The sequence below is a fragment of the Branchiostoma lanceolatum genome, chromosome 10 (genome assembly GCF_035083965.1).
Source record: "Branchiostoma lanceolatum isolate klBraLanc5 chromosome 10, klBraLanc5.hap2, whole genome shotgun sequence".
In the NCBI taxonomy this organism is placed as follows: domain Eukaryota; kingdom Metazoa; phylum Chordata; class Leptocardii; order Amphioxiformes; family Branchiostomatidae; genus Branchiostoma; species Branchiostoma lanceolatum.
Window position 1 is genome coordinate 4,414,204 of NC_089731.1, and position 15,880 is coordinate 4,430,083.

At 41.9% G+C, this 15,880-nt stretch overlaps 2 protein-coding genes across 2 annotated transcripts; one reads left to right on the top strand and one right to left on the bottom strand.

The window, feature by feature from the left end:
* Positions 1-6,584: 6,584 nt before the first annotated feature.
* LOC136443387 (insulin-like growth factor-binding protein complex acid labile subunit) lies at positions 6,585-11,331 on the top strand. Its single transcript, XM_066440609.1, has 4 exons — positions 6,585-6,985; positions 7,646-8,624; positions 9,191-9,513; positions 10,063-11,331. The coding sequence occupies exons 1-4, from the start codon at positions 6,793-6,795 to the stop codon at positions 10,830-10,832; spliced, it is 2,265 nt and encodes a 754-aa protein (XP_066296706.1). The 5' UTR covers positions 6,585-6,792; the 3' UTR covers positions 10,833-11,331.
* Positions 11,332-11,362: 31 nt separating this feature from the next.
* Positions 11,363-15,185, bottom strand: LOC136443873 (N(G),N(G)-dimethylarginine dimethylaminohydrolase 1-like). The gene is made up of 5 exons (XM_066441245.1): positions 14,870-15,185; positions 14,358-14,457; positions 13,854-14,066; positions 12,413-12,558; positions 11,363-12,268 (listed from the first exon to the last, which is right to left on the bottom strand). Exons 1-5 carry the CDS (start codon positions 15,173-15,175, stop codon positions 12,167-12,169), a joined length of 867 nt encoding a protein of 288 aa, XP_066297342.1. The 5' UTR covers positions 15,176-15,185; the 3' UTR covers positions 11,363-12,166.
* Positions 15,186-15,880: the final 695 nt, after the last annotated feature.

Sequence of the window (15,880 nt, forward strand, 5' to 3'; positions counted from 1 at the left end):
GTAAGGACAGCACATCTCATGTCCTGTACAACCCAGCTCATGGACAGCCTGAGAGTAAGGACAGCACATCTCATGTCCTGTACAACCCAGCTCATGGACAGCTTGAGAGTAAGGATAGCACATCCCATGTCCTGTACAACCCAGCTCCTGGACAGCTTGAGAGTAAGGACAGCACATCTCATGTCCTGTACAACCCAACTCATGGACAGCCTGAGAGTAAGGACAGCACATCTCATGTCCTGTACAACCCAACTCATGGACAGCCTGAGTGTCCAACAAGCGAACCTTCAGTGCTGTATGGAGAAGACTAGATGGACACTGCACCTCCCCATGAGCAGCGATAGACCGTGTCAAAATGCTTGTCTAGAAAAACAATAATCAGCCATTAAAACAAACTAGACTTAGTCATCATTCACTTATTAACGTATGGTAGTTTTTTTAACACAGCATTATCATTTGTGCTTTGGACTAGGAAAAAATAAGTAGATATCCATGTTATTCAAAAGACCTTAATCTTTTTGCACAGTTAGGACAGGTAAAACAAGTTTGACTTTGCAGAGGCCCACTGGCAGGTAGATTCAATGTTATTTCCGTGATTCTTGTACATGTATTTTCAACTTATTTCACTGAGAATATACAATACAAATAACTCTTTAATTGGTCTTTAGAGAAATGTATGCAGTACTGTACGTTGTGTAGCTTGTTTTATTTTGTATACATACATTGTACATGCATACGTTTAAGACATGTTTTTATTCTCTCAAACTTAAAAAGTACAGTTAAGAAGACAGTACTACAACATCAGAAGTGTTTCAACATATTCATATTGAGTCCCCGGGACATAAAGTGACACTTGACAAGGTGCACATTTTGGATAAGGAACAGGACTGGTTTGTGAGGGGCGTGAAGGAGGTGATTTACATCAGGGCTCATCACCCCTCCCTGAACCGCAACGGTGGAAGATTCCGTCTGCCCGCTGCATTCGATTCACTGCTGACGTCATCACGTCTCCGACTTCCCGGCGTTCAACGCAGTGGATCGAACATCTGGAGTATCCAGCCGAAAATTTATGGTGAGTTCAACTCTTGGTGTTGGATCAAAGTTTAAAATTTTCCAATATGTACTCCACCCAACACAGATGAGCTGTCATGCGAAGCAAAATTAAGGTTACAACATCCCAAGGTATTTGGGAAAACTTAATTATAAGATTTAGCAAACCATACAGACAGTACAAAAAAACTCTTCAGCAACAAGATGGAATAATTAGAATTCACTCCCAATGTCATTGGGAGTGAGTGATTTCCATTGAAAATTTCTTCAAGGTGATATGAAGCAAACCATACAAACTGCGAAAAATTCTCCAACAGGGAGGCACAATGAGGTATATATATATATACACTGGGAGGGATCAACGTTCAGAGATCTAGGAACAAAGGGAAACTAAAACGTGCATCCAGGCCAGAAAATTTACATGCACAAAAACAACTCTGTTCCAGCACAATACGTCATGACGTCAATATGCGGATAAAGAAGAATCGAATAGGCTTTAAAAAATTCTCAATGTACTCCTGAAAACTTGAACACAACATGATGATCATACAACCTGGACAGCATGACACAGATGAAAACTAAAAAAATAGACAAAGAAGCTCAAATGTCCTAAGGAAAGAGCAATAACTTGTTTGAATAAGTCTATGTGCCATAATCTTTGTCCAGCAACAAACTGACTTGTGTGCCAGTTGACGCAATGTTTCATTTTATATTTTTCATTGTGAATTCAACGGAGGAACTTGAATTTTTCAACTGCGTCGTGCCATCTTGATGATTTTTCCTGTGGCGACATGGTTATATTCACGCAATCTCACATCCTACAATTTGGTCTGAGCTTTGAAATACACAACTAAAAAGTGAATGGCCTTACTGCTCAATTACGAGACTTGCGCTTGCAAACCCAAACTACAAAGGCTGCTAAAAATATGTAAAATTCTGCTGAGACAGGCTGAAACATTTTTTTCATATTCTTTTTGTAAAGGGACAGCTTTCTTCAAAATGGAGGAGAGATTTGAAAACAAAATTGGCATAGTGATTTTTATTGCCGTGGCGACGGTACCTGCCATGTAAGCAGATCCCACCTGCTTCCCGGTGTTTAAAAGGACAGACTGGTCAATTTGCGAGCCTGCCAAAAACCCTCATACCGACCAGTCACTTTCTACCGCCCTTTCTGAGAGATATAAGACTGAGTGCCGAACTCTTGCAATTACAACAAAGGCTACAATGAATCTGCTGAAATGACAAATTTACAAGCAGGAAACTGTTTTCTCAATACTGAATGGCTGGGGTTAAAAGGGTTGCAGCTTAGGAAATTATCGTCTCAAAAATTAACTTTCATCAATTCCTTTTCTCTTAGACGCCTTGTTCTTGTAGAAGCGGGGATAACTAAGATAGACAACGCTACATTCAAAGTTTTTAGGGGATTGAAGGAATTATATCTAGACTATAACTTGCTAACGCACATCCCTAGCAACTGGCACAGCGGCACGTTTGTGCAGAGGGAATATAAGCTCAACCATCTTTCGATTTCCCACAATAAGATCTCCAGTTTAGGTCCTGCTTGTTTTCAGAACCTTTGCAGTTTATTGTCATTACATCTAGGACACAATGATTTGAGAGAAATACAGAGCCAATGGTTTATCGGTCTGGACAAACTAGAAGAGCTATATCTCAATGAAAACAAAATTGAAACAGTCTTATCCGACGCGTTTGAATCTCTGAACCAACTGAAAGTTCTAGATCTAAGTTACAATGACATGGTGTGTCTACAAAGAGAAAAAATTAGAGCTTTTGAAAACATCGATAGAGTCGTACTCGCCGGAGAAGATCTGACCTCAACAGCGAACGTTGTGTGGAGTATGGCATGGCGCGCTGTGTTTGAACACTGCAACCCGTTGTTGCCATGGCAATGGCTACAGCTTTCCGCCACGCAGTGGATGCGATTCGATGTCGCAGACATGGTTTTTCACATCAATTACGTAGAAACTGAGGAAAGGTTTGACATTGATTGGTTTAGCGTGTTGTCAAGGAAGCATTACGAAAAAAAGGAGTACCCTTGTATGCGCCTGATAGAAAGCTTTAGTTTTGCGGCCATCTCTCCTTTTGTCGTTATAGCAACGAACAGTCAAGAAAATATGAACAATAAATTTTCACCTCAATGTGTGGAGGCATGGGAAGGGTCGGGTGGTATCACTTTTCGTCCAGTTTACGATTGTCCGCCGTAGGAACAAGTGACAAACCATCTGCACCCAGATCGGAAGGTTTTAGCATTGTAGTAACCACGCTGAAAAACCAAACGGTTGTCTCTCAAAATACATCTTCGCACATGAACGGTAGCAGAAATAATGACTCTTTGACAAGAGTCGCCTGTTTTGTTATCATTCATGACAAAATGAATGAGTTGTTTTTCAACGTGTACACCACAAGTAAAGCAGGTGACACTAAATCATGTTTTCCGTTTAAGACTGTTAAAAATGAAACCAAAATGGCAGAAAATAATAAAACGCTTGACAATAGATATTTCTCCAGCCCTGGTAGCTCAGACGATAGAATGCATAGATCGAACAACACAACATCCTCCCCTCCATTCGGTTTCATACTGACCACTCAAACTGAGAATGCTACAGTAGGGTCAACAGGTGGATTAACGTTGTTTTCTCTCCCACATACAAATGTGAGTTCAAATGTGGACGGCGCCACGTACATAACGATTCCTCTGATAGTGGGCTCTGTAGCGGCAGGTCAGGTCTTTCTAATGATTTGCGTTGGTTTGTTATGCTACAGAAAGAAAAGAAATAATGTAAATCCATCCGGCAGTAGACAAGTCCTTCCTTTATCAAAAGTCAATGTCACAGCGGCCTTACAGAGTAACCCAATGTACAACGGTAAGACGGCAAGCACACTTCAGAATCACAGCACGCAGGATTCTTGTCAAGCAAACGACAACATGTACAATGAGATAAACGAGGATGAACTGTACGTTCCTCATGGACACAGCTACTGCGAAATAAACGATGAGGAGGCCAGCAGTGAAGATAAGCGACTGACAGACAACTACGATGACGTCACTGATACACCAGAACAGGCCTCACGAAACGAGAACCTTGAGGACGATGACTCTGTGACTTTCTATGCAGCTTCAGCTAAAGTTGTGTTACCCACTGCTAGAAAAGCCGCAGCTAAAACTTCGCTCTATGAGGAAGGTTCAAAGACAAAAGTTTCAAGACAAAAGCAGACAGCTTATAAACTGACTGACTTGAAGTTCGCAGATGCATCAATTGTCAAATCTAGAACAACGGATGATGTCGCGAGTGACTCCACAGAGGAATTAGAAACGGACCACTCAGGAGGGCTTGGGGATACCAGTGTAGATGGTACTAGAGATGTCGAATTGAGAGTCGAAAACATGCCGAAAACATGTCGGAAAGACTAGATTCTTGGGAAAAAATCTAAGGCGTCATTGCGTCATGAAGTATTTCAGTGTTGTGAATATCACATTTGTCTTGTGATAAATGAATAATGAAATATGTATATTGTGCTAATGATATATATATGATGATTGTGAAAATATGTAATAGTCAGTTGAAAAGATGGTGACTAGATATTTGCCGATGTTGTGCTCCTATTTTGCACTTTACTAGAATTTGTAGGGATTACTCATACATGTACATATGGTATGATATTGTGTAAAATTGTTATTGTCATCATTATGCACTTCATTCATGTCATTCAGTGAAGTTGATGGATGATCAATAAACAGTTCTTGTATGAAACCATGCTTGTGTTTTCATGATTCTATGAAGAGCGTTGCCCAGAACTAGGGATGTCCCTGTGGCTCAACTTAAAGTAGCCTCTCAGGTGATCTCCTAGCTCCAATTATCATCATGTTTTTTTTATTGTTGTTCGACAGCTTGCCACCACACATGGCTGTACAGACATCACAACAAATCTATTTCCAATTAGTAATGCGGAACAGACGTTAAAAAGTAATTCGGTACACACGTTAAAATTATGAAGTACAAACACATTAGAATAACAATAACAATAAATTTTTTGTTATGAAACAAAAAAAATCGCAAAAAATCGTCATTTCAAAATACACTCGTTGACGCGCATAATTCGTGATGTATTACTATCATGTGAATTCCTGCAAAGTTATACTAATAAATATCGAAGTACAAGCCAAGGAGAGCCTTTTTTTCTAAAAATGGGCGTGGCCTTATAAATCTTGATGACGCAATCATGACGTCATACTAATTTGCATAAATTATCACTTTGCTATAAGGTATTACCTGCAAAAAAATTAAGGTTGAGGAAGGTTTATAAAGCTTAAGAAAGGGTTTTTTCAATAACATCCCAAAACTGCTCAGCCACCCTTCAACGGTACCTTAACTGTAGCTTAGAATATACTTAAAATTAACGTTACAAGTTTGAAGCAATTTAAAACTATCATTGTACTTGGAGCATTCGTAGTACGGGTGCTGAGTGGGTTTCGCAGGATGGGTGAAGAGCACGGGGTATGGACTAAATTTACATGCAAATGGAGCTATCGTCTAGTAGAGCGAGGAATTTAACAGTCTGACAATATGTGGGAAACTGCTATTGTGGAAGCGAACAGTTCTAGCAAAGATTGTGTCCAGATTGTTGCATATTCTGGTATGGCGTCCGCTGATCTCTCCACGGGGCAAGGGGAGCCAGCCCCGTAAGGCGGTAGAGTTTATAAGTCCGCGCCCAAACGTCCTGCACAGCTGTTCACGTCTGGACTCCATGGTGTGAAGTCTAAGTTGGGTGCAGGCTTCTGAGTAACAGATTTATGTTAGCCCAGAATTGTGCGGCATGCCCGACGCTGAATGCTGTCAAGCTGTTTTGCAATTAGTTGGTAACTGTGAGACCCCAGTTCAATGAAAAAAAATGTGTACGCAGTTGGTGCCAATCGTCTCTTACATCATGCATAACATAACATAACATAACATAACATAACATAACATAACATAACATAACATAACATAACATAACATAACATAACATAACATAACATAACATAACATAACATAACATAACATAACATAATAATGTAATGTTTTAGTGGATTAACATTAGATGCATGTAGTACTACGTATACATGTATGCTTTGGCCAGGTAAGGTAAATAATTGCCCTGAGTTCTTTCATCGGCCTGACTGTAGGTGAATGACCTTAGGTTACCCCTGTCATGTGCCGGTCTGAAGATGCAAATAGTACCAAAGGTCACTCAGAGCCTGCGCAGGTAACGTTAGTGTATGGACACGAATTTGTTGGGTTGAATAGAACGGTAAGTCCGCCATTTTACTACAAATTTCGTACATAGATATTTACAGGTACAATATGTTTTGTTCACGTCTGCTACTAGTAGTCAAACGTTGCTGATTCTGCATGTACTATGACTGCATGGCAGAACGAACTGTCGCCAGAACGGGCCCTAAAAGACAGCCTGTATAGGATTAAATATACGACGAACCTGTTTGAACGACAACTAGTCTGTGTAACACAAACTCCCCTGTTCGAAGCTATAACGGCCCCTCCCGGTGCATGTTGTGTGGGCCGTTATAAGCGCGATCTATTCAGGCTATAAGACGACGTGAAACGCTTGTAAGACAGTCTGTATGTTTACTTTCGGAACATATTTGGTTGCTATTTACGACAAGGTACTTAAAGCAGATCAAGCAATGCTAATCATTTTGTTTCTCTGTTATAAAGTACAAAAATGATACCCAGGATGTTGGACGTCTACCTGGTGGTGCTTGTTTCCCTGTCGCTCTTCCACGGGACCTCGGCTTGTCCGAAGTACTGCGAGTGTTTTGACCTGGAGAAGGACGAGTACTCGGTGTCGTGTCACGGGCCGAACATCACCGCAATCCCGAGGGATATCCCCAAGAACACCACATACATGGATATAAGTAAGGCAACTTTAGCCTCTACCAGGCTCCACAGGCGACTGGAAAGAGTAGAAATTGGCCAAATACACAAAAAAGAACATACAAGAGAAGTTAGTCTGCTATAGGGGTACAGTCTAGGATGGCATATTGGACCCTCTCTCCGTAGCCGACTCCCTTAGCATACTATTCACTCTATTTGACCAATTTCTACTATTTTCCAGCCATCCGCGGAGCCTGGTAGGGGCTTAGGCAACTTAGCAATGATATCAATTTATGGGGAAAAATAACGATATAAGAACACTTCAGTTCAAGAATTATGTCATACATTTCTGTATCATAAAAAAGACATTCATAAATCAGCAGTACTCCCTTGGAAATCAGTTACTCAGTTAACTGAAGGGACTACCCTTAAGATTTATAAATACATAAGTAAATAAATGCCAGACAGTATGATATATGCATGCCCTTGGACCTATTTATTGTCTTATAATGTATGGGGTTGCTTTTTTTTACAATATATCATATATGACTGTATGCTATCTTTTTGTTTCAAATAAAGTCCAATAAAAATACAACTTAGCAATGCTGAGTAGTTTTGCGTAAATAAAGCCAATATAGCAGTTTTTGTTGTCTTTGTTACAATACCATTATATTAACTAACGAGGGTGTTCCGTACAATAGGTTTCACACCGATAACCATGCTTCGACGAGGCGATTTTGTCGACATCCCCAAACTCCAAGAGCTGAATGTTTGGTGGAACCTCAATCTGACGATGGTTGAACTCGGAACGTTCGACAACCTGCCTACCATCACGGCGCTCGGACTCTACAACAACTCTTTCACCAAGCTGCCGCCCGGCCTGTTTGACAAGCTGACGAATCTCACCCGATTTGACGCCCATAACAGCAGGTTAGAGACCATTCCTCGTGGCCTGTTCACTGACCACCCTTCTCTCCAGGAGATCAGCCTTTTCTACAACAATATTGCTCATCTAGAGGCGGGAGCTTTCAGTGGCATTCCACACCTGAAGGAATTGATTCTCTTCGAAAACGAACTCACTTCTCTGGACAAGTCCGTATTCGTGGGTTCACCAAAGCTGACGTCACTAAATGTAGATGGCAACTTCATCACCAGTATTGACAAAGATGTCTTCTCAGAAACACCGCATTTCCAAAACTTAAACCTGAATGACAACAAAATCCACACCATAGAGGCGGGTGCCTTTTCACCACTCCGTCACCTCCAATCAGTGTCCCTCTCAAGTAATCAGCTTACCAACATCGAGGGTATTTTTCAAGACCTCCTAGAACTCGAAACTATCACTCTGGATGGAAACCAAGTCTCAAAAATTAACGAGACTACGTTTGTCAATCTTCCTGGACTTACCTCACTGTCCATGAACTACAATAACATCAAAGAAGTGGTGGATCATGCGTTCAAAGATCTTGACGGCCTTCTAACTCTGTCCTTGGATAATAACGAGATTGAAGAAATCAACCTGGTGGGTCTGAGCTCCCTGATGACGCTGTATCTTGAATCAAACAAATTGAAATATTTTCCAGCTAATCTACTATACGCCTCACAAATACAGACGCTGTCTTTGGAGGATAACCCGATCCAAGAACCACTGGAAAATGGCCAATTTTTAGCCTTGTTCAGGTGAGCTAGCGATATAGATGTGATAGAATTCTTCCTACACGATAGAATAATATCATACACAGAGAAATTCTATTCACGCGTATTGTCACCAGAGTGCATTATGGTGAAGGTATCAATAAGACTTAAAATCACCACTTACAAAACTGATATCTATCCACAACTTTAAACGTTTAATTACGTTTGTTAGTCTCCATGCTACCAACATGTATAGTACTGAGATACTTAATGAACAAATTAGTCAGTTGTATAAAATTGAATACTTTTGATGCATTTAAGTTCGCGTGGTTTTTATTTCGCGGTCGGAGAAAATGGAGTGTTCGGGGTGGTTTTAAGTTCGCGTTTGAAACTGTTACAATAGTAGCGCTACAGTCATAGGTGGGCAAAACGTTTCGCGGCGATAGTTTTAAGTTCACGCTGAAGAACTTACTACGAAAACCGCGAACATAAAACCACCGCGAACATTTCTGCATTTACAGTATGATATTGACAATGTATTAACAGTTGTACATAGGCTGTACATGTACTATATATGGCTAAAGCATGTTGTTCACATCTCTTCTAACCAGGCTCTCTCGGCTTTACCTGTCGAACATTACCTGTCTGAAGTTGGCGGGAACTCTGAACCCCAAGGCTCTGTGTGGTTCAGACGCCCTAGACGAGGTGTGGCTGTCCTACAACGGACTTTCCACTCTCCCATCTACAATCTTTGAGTGTACTCCAGTCGTGTCCACTCTCTGGCTACAGAACAACAACCTGACGGAGCTGAGTCCTCGCTTGTTCCACGGGATGACCGAGCTGACCTGGCTGGACCTGTCCTATAACCGCCTCAGCCGCCTGGATCCGGACATGTTCACCGGGCTGGACAAACTCAGAATCCTAGACCTCACAGGTGGGGACATTTGGTGGTTTGGTGTGGGTTTTTTTACATTTAAAGCGTTATGTCACAGGTCTGTGGTACGTTGGCTACCTCACTGCGACCTAAATTGGAATTTGTGGTACCCTTGACTTTGTAATAGGACAAACTCAGACTCTTAGATCTCACAGGTGGGAGAAGTTGGCTGCTTGAGTGTTTACCTTTAAAGCGCGAGTACTAGTGTCTCGCTGCTCTGTGGCACGTTGGCGACTTCGCTGCGACCTAAATTGAAATTTGTGTTACCCTTGACTTTGTAATTGGACAAATTTAAACTCAGAATCTAAGATCTCAGGTTGGGAAACTTGGTGGTTCTATTCAACGTTTGCACAGTCTGTATATGCTGTCTCCAGATTGGCATATTATTAAATAAATAAATACCAGCCAACCAGGGCTAGGCATGTCGGCAAGTTTTTTTAGGGTCTGTCGCGTGATCGGAAACACAGCATTTTCCCCAGTCTTACCTATTAAAGCTACGTCTCCATATGGTCTGATTATAAAGTGTCACCCATCATGTCTGTTACACAGGAAACAACTTCACCAACATGGCGCACGTGGCTCCGACTCTGGCCAGTCTTCCTATCCTGGCATCACACGATCTGGACAAGAACCCGTTTGTGTACCTCGGCCCTGAGTCCTTCCCTACCCCAATGAAGCACGCTACAGCCCTAGATGTGTCCGGGGGACATATTCACGTGGTGGACGAGGGGACCTTCACAGCCGCCACTTTCCCCAACCTCACCCGGCTGCTGATGTATGATGGGAACCCTCTGCACTTTGTACCTGCCGACATACTGAAGTGGCTTCACAACCTCACAGCCTTCATCGCCGACAACGACCCTTTCCACTGTGACTGTCAGATGAAGGGCTTCGCTACATGGCTGGGCGAACAAACCAAACCTCCGTTTGTCTATCTGTTCTGTGCCAGCCCTCCGAGTCTCAAGGGTAAGAATCTTAATGATGTTCCCCTCGCCAACCTGACCTGCGACTGCCAACACGAAGAAGCGCCCTCTATCGACACCAGCGGGAGCGACACCTCCGTTCATGAAGGCCAGACCGCCATGCTGAAGTGTAAGATTTCAGGCTGTCCCGAAGCGGAGTTTTTCTGGACCACCCCGACTGGAGCCATGTTGGCTGTGGAGTCGGGGTTCCCTAGGATGGAGGTACTGGACAGCGGTGCCCTGGTGGTGACAGAAGCGAGGGAGGAGGACACAGGGGTGTACACCTGTACCGCTGTCAACTACAGGGGCAAGGCTAGAAAGGAGATCGCTCTTCGAGTTCTTGTGAACGATCCTTAGTATGGCTTTTATGAATCTTGCTTTTGCTGTAGCTAGCTACTCATTTACTCCGGGTTTAGAACAGCAATGTTTGTCTGTAATAGATGTTTTTGCTGGTAATTTCAATGTAAGCCAGTTACAGTGAAATGAGACAAAATGATAGAAGGTGGGAGAAGTTAAAACTTGCCTTAGACCATAGTTCCTCCCGGAACTTAAAGGCGGGAGAAAAGGTAATCAACTGCTTTTTAAACAGCATAAATGTGATTCTGTGATGTTTGTTGACAAGACTTGACATAAGCACAAACAAATTGATAATAGCTACTGTATAAGCAAACTAAGGATTCGAAGTCACAAACTGAGCATTGAAACAGCATTGCACGGTTTGCACCGTTGTGTTTTTGAAGGATTGTAAATTCCTAAGACCAGCTGTTCAAGGATAATAAAACTTTGTTAAAATAACACAATTGCGAATGTATTTCTTAATAGCTAATATGCTATACATGTAAAGGGAAAGAAATATGTAAGTCGAAAATTGAAATACTGGAGTAAGGTAATTTTAAAGAGAACCATGTATTTTTGGTTTGAACATAATCGTGGTTACTAAGACGGTATTCTTATTTTAGATGATAATAACATGGCGATTTAACCAGATTATTCGTGATTTGGAGTAAAACAATGCCACCAAAAACTTAAAACTAGACCAGGGGCGAAAAATATATAAGATAAAAAATTACTTAGGAAGTGTTACGTATGTGCAAAGGTGTCCTCTACAATAAAATAAGATTGGAATAAGTTTAAAAACATATGTTTGAGAAAAATGTATACATACACATTGCATATAAACAAATGTTTCAAAACACGTCTTGATTTTTGTTAAAGGGATAGAATCAAACACATAATACATGTTTGCGAAGGTGATATATCTTTTTGAATACAATAACGCATTTCACACAAATATATAAGTAAAACTATACGAATATTGAAACGGTACTTTAAACTATTTCTGCCGAATAAGAATGGTGTTAAGAAAACTCCCTAATATTTAAAATAACACAAATATCGTCCCTGAAACACCTTGGATTGTAAAACACTATTGTTAAAAAAAACCCACAAACCTATGTAACGTTACATAAAGATATATACAATCCGTGTAAGTAGCGTATGTAGTTTAAATCATTTTGGCAAGTTACAAATAACGCCTAATGCTTGGATCACATTTTCAGGCCGGGTTGAAAATGAGCCAAGGCCATAGAAAATCTACTCAGAGATTAACCTTCTTCCTGCTACTTAACCCCGTAACCAATAGAGAACTGGGCGCCAAATGGCTGCTAAAGGTTAAAGAGGATCGTGAAGTCTTAGAACAGAACCGAGCAGCAGGAGAGCCCGGCATCCACCTTCTTCAGCTCGCCCACCGACAGCTCGACGCGCCCAAACCCCATCAGCTTCTCCGCAAACGTCTGCAGCAAAAACATCGACAAACTTGGATGAATGAATGTAGTAAAAACTATACCTTCCTTGACAAAAACAACAACAACGAAACTCCCTTCCACAGAGACAGAAAGCGTAACTTCACAATGATTAATGTAATTAATCCGCATTACCTTGTAGCTGTTCGGCCACTCGTCCTCCCTACAGTGGATAACAGTCCCGTTCACGTGGATACAGTTCAGACCATCGTAATCAGGAACCCACAACGATTCATACGTGTGTTCGCTGCTTTCACGGATGATCTGCAAATATATCCGATCTCATTTTATGTTACACATGGCGAATCATGTTTTTGTTGTTAAATTACATTGACATTACAATACTGGATACTACGACTACTACCATTACAAACTTCCTTACTTATTTAGTTCGAGCTAAAACAAAACAAAATCACATGTGTAAGTCTGTTTCAATCAACAAAATCTTATAAACTTTGTGAATTGGCCTGAATAACTATAACTAAATAGAGTCAATTCCACATTACCGAGAGGGTGTTTGTTGCCTTTTGTTCTAACATTTACAAAACCTTTGTAACAATCTATGTGAGATAAGTAACTGTTAAGAACAATTTCCAACATTTATTTGATGTTCTAAATATTTTATGCTATGTTCCAACAGGTTAAACAAATTTCCAACATTGAACACATTATTTGTATTAGTTTCTAAACTGTTGCAACATAGATTGATCATTTGTTTGAACATGTTCCAACATTCTACAAATATGATATAACTGGGTCAGTGGGCTGGGAACAGGGCAATTCACACATCCCTTCAAAGTATAGGGGATTAGGCCTAGGTGCCATGCATAGACACTTAAAGACAAAAGAGTTGCCAGTGTCCAGACGTGAAATCTAAAAATATACAGAGGCAGACAATAGAGCGTGATTAGCACCTACTTTTATGGGGGCAATAACCCAAATCTACCATTTTGAGAATGATGCAAAATGTTGGAACATGTTCCAACAGTAGAACAATCACACAGATGTTTGAAAACTGTTCTAAATAAAGAGATATTTGTGCAAATACTTTCATAATATTTCCAAAATATATAGATCAGTTCAAACATGTTCAGACTTTCATTTCTAATTGTTTGAACGGTCTGGAATTATTTTGACTGAAATAGTCTTTTCTCTAAAATTGTTCAAACTTATTAGCAATATCATCTGAAAACCCTCTCGGTGACATGGAATTGACTCTAAAGTCTCTAGTGATTTGATTTGTAACATGCGACATTATGAGAAGAAGAGTTTGTCTATATCGTACTTCCGGAAAGTAAACCTTGGTGCCAGATTCTTAGACTTAGTGCCCCCCTCTTACTGGACCCGCGGCATGCTGGCGGCGTCGCTGCGTCCTTAACCGGATTTGTGTTACCCTTGACTTTATAATTGGAATATCATTCAGAACGTACAAGTATAACCAACAAGTCATACAAAGCTTAAAAAGATTCGTTTTTGTCGATGAAATTCGTTGAGTGCTGTGTCAATTCGATCGGCCGCAGCGACGCAGCCAGCGTGCCGCGGGTCCAGTGAGGGGGGGGGGGGGCGGCTTTAGTGCCTTCCCTATTGCTCACCTCCCAGGCCCTACGTCCCGCCTTGTGGTTCCCGACGGCGATGATACCCGGGCCCGCGCAGCAGACCAGCCCTTTCAGGTGGAACTCCGGCGGCTCCACGGGGATAGAGAACACGGGGTAGTCAGGGAAGGTTTCCGCGAGGATCTTCCGACCAGCTTTATTGGACTGTGTCGAGTCACCTACGAAGAACTCTTTTCCTGTCAGAACGGAACAACACGGAAGTAAATAGTGATCGATCCATTTCAAGTTCTCAACAAACAAACAAACTAACTAACTAACAAACAGAAAGACAGACAAACTAATGTTCCGATTCGCTACTCTCCAACTCCAAGCAGAGGTTGGTGGGGAAGATTGTGACCGTTTTATCATGTGCTGCGGACAAAAAACGGGGCATATGATAAAACGGTGACGATCTTCCACACCAACCTCTGCGGAGAGTACGATTCGCCTCCCAAGAGGACGACCGGTTTCATGGTTGGATAACAGACCTGTAAAGATGACGTCACCGCCCTCCAGTGTTGCTCCCTTGTCTTTTATCCTGTTTACCTCCAGACCTAAGTCCGTCAATAGCTTGTCGACGCAGTCGACCTGAAGAGCAAAGCAAACACGTTACGTATGTTTTGAAAATAATCAAGTTCATGGAACGCAGTGAATTTATAGAATCATTTACCGTAATTAACACATAGTGAAAATCATTAAAACCAACATTTTCGACTGATCAGCTCTAGTCTTTTTGAAGGAATGAGCAATCCACTGCTTCTCACGGTGACTCTACAACCATCCCTCGACAGAGACGGGGGGCGCCATAGCCTTTTTGCAACTTATAATAGTCCACTGCTCACCCAGTCACAGAAGCAGTGGATTACTTATTCCTTCACAGAGACTGGAGCTAATTAGTATATAATTTTGACTAAGTCCAATTTTTGTGTTGGCAGTATGCAGTTCAACTTTGATTGAGAATGACTTCTTATTTCCAACACAGATGAGGAATCTTTAATACCTCTTTCCGACGTGCTTTATCTGCGGGCCTGGTGACCAGCGCCCTGTTACCGACCACCACGCAGGTGTCCTCCACAAACGGGCAGTCCGGGGTGGCCTCGTCCGCCGGTAGGACGGTCACCTCTAGCCCCAGGTCCCTCAGGGCTTGGGTGTACCGCTCGTGGTCCTCCCGAGCTTTGCAGAGGTCTATGATGTCCTTCGATCGTCTTTTCTTCCACTTGAAGGCCTCGGAATTGTCCCGTATGGAGTCAGGAACCTCGCGCACTATGGCTCTGGAGTACTGTGGCAGGCTGTGGCCCTCAGCCATCGGTCTTGGCTCTATATCTGGCTCTATATTAGTTTCTTGGATAAAACTTGAACGAAGGCCTGGTGAGCTTACAAGACCTTACAAATGAAAAGGGACCGTTATATGAATCATAAATGGCAGTTATACCTTATAAACACTCCAGAGGCATGAAAATATAATTACCCCAGTGAAAAATCATACTAGATGAGATAAATCCAAACCTGTAACTTCTTGAAGTTGAAGTTTACCCGCTTTTTTCTGGGCCAAGCGGTTTGCCGTATCCCGGAAGTAAGTGTCGGACTTCCGTAGCAGTGTCATGGGTCAAGGCTGTAATGCAGTTCACAATCGGTAGATGTCCTCGTTGGCTTGGCCTTCTCTGTCGGCACTGTCTGGACGACGGACGGTACTTCTCACCATGGTAACGCCTTTCTCCTAGCCTGACTAAATCGCGCTCCTAGCGTCCGGCCCGACTGTTACCGCCCCCTAGGGAGGGGGTCATTAACCCCAGTCACAAATGTCAATACCTTTATATGATCTTATATAATTTAAAAAGATAAAAATACAACGAGGACGTGACGTTGAAGTTAGCTATCGAGTTAGTCGACAGTTGCATCTCCTAATACTTTCACTTCGGTTTATTCCATAAATGCTCAATTATTCTTTAAACTAGAAAAAATCGCCTAACAGTGCGTCGTCCGCTATGTCTCGAATTATGTTAAGGCCGGC

Coding starts and splice junctions, on each gene's coding strand:
- LOC136443387 (XM_066440609.1), top strand. CDS start 6,793: ATGATACCCAGGATGTTGGACGTCTACCTGGTGGTGCTTGTTTCCCTG. Junction 6,986..7,645: donor CACCACATACATGGATATAA/GTAAGGCAACTT, acceptor TCCGTACAATAG/GTTTCACACCGATAACCATG. Junction 9,514..10,062: donor CAGAATCCTAGACCTCACAG/GTGGGGACATTT, acceptor TCTGTTACACAG/GAAACAACTTCACCAACATG.
- LOC136443873 (XM_066441245.1), bottom strand. CDS start 15,175: ATGGCTGAGGGCCACAGCCTGCCACAGTACTCCAGAGCCATAGTGCGC. Junction 14,458..14,869: donor ATAAAGCACGTCGGAAAGAG/GTATTAAAGATT, acceptor TTTGCTCTTCAG/GTCGACTGCGTCGACAAGCT. Junction 12,559..13,853: donor GGAGGTGAGCAATAGGGAAG/GCACTAAAGCCG, acceptor ACATAAAATGAG/ATCGGATATATTTGCAGATC.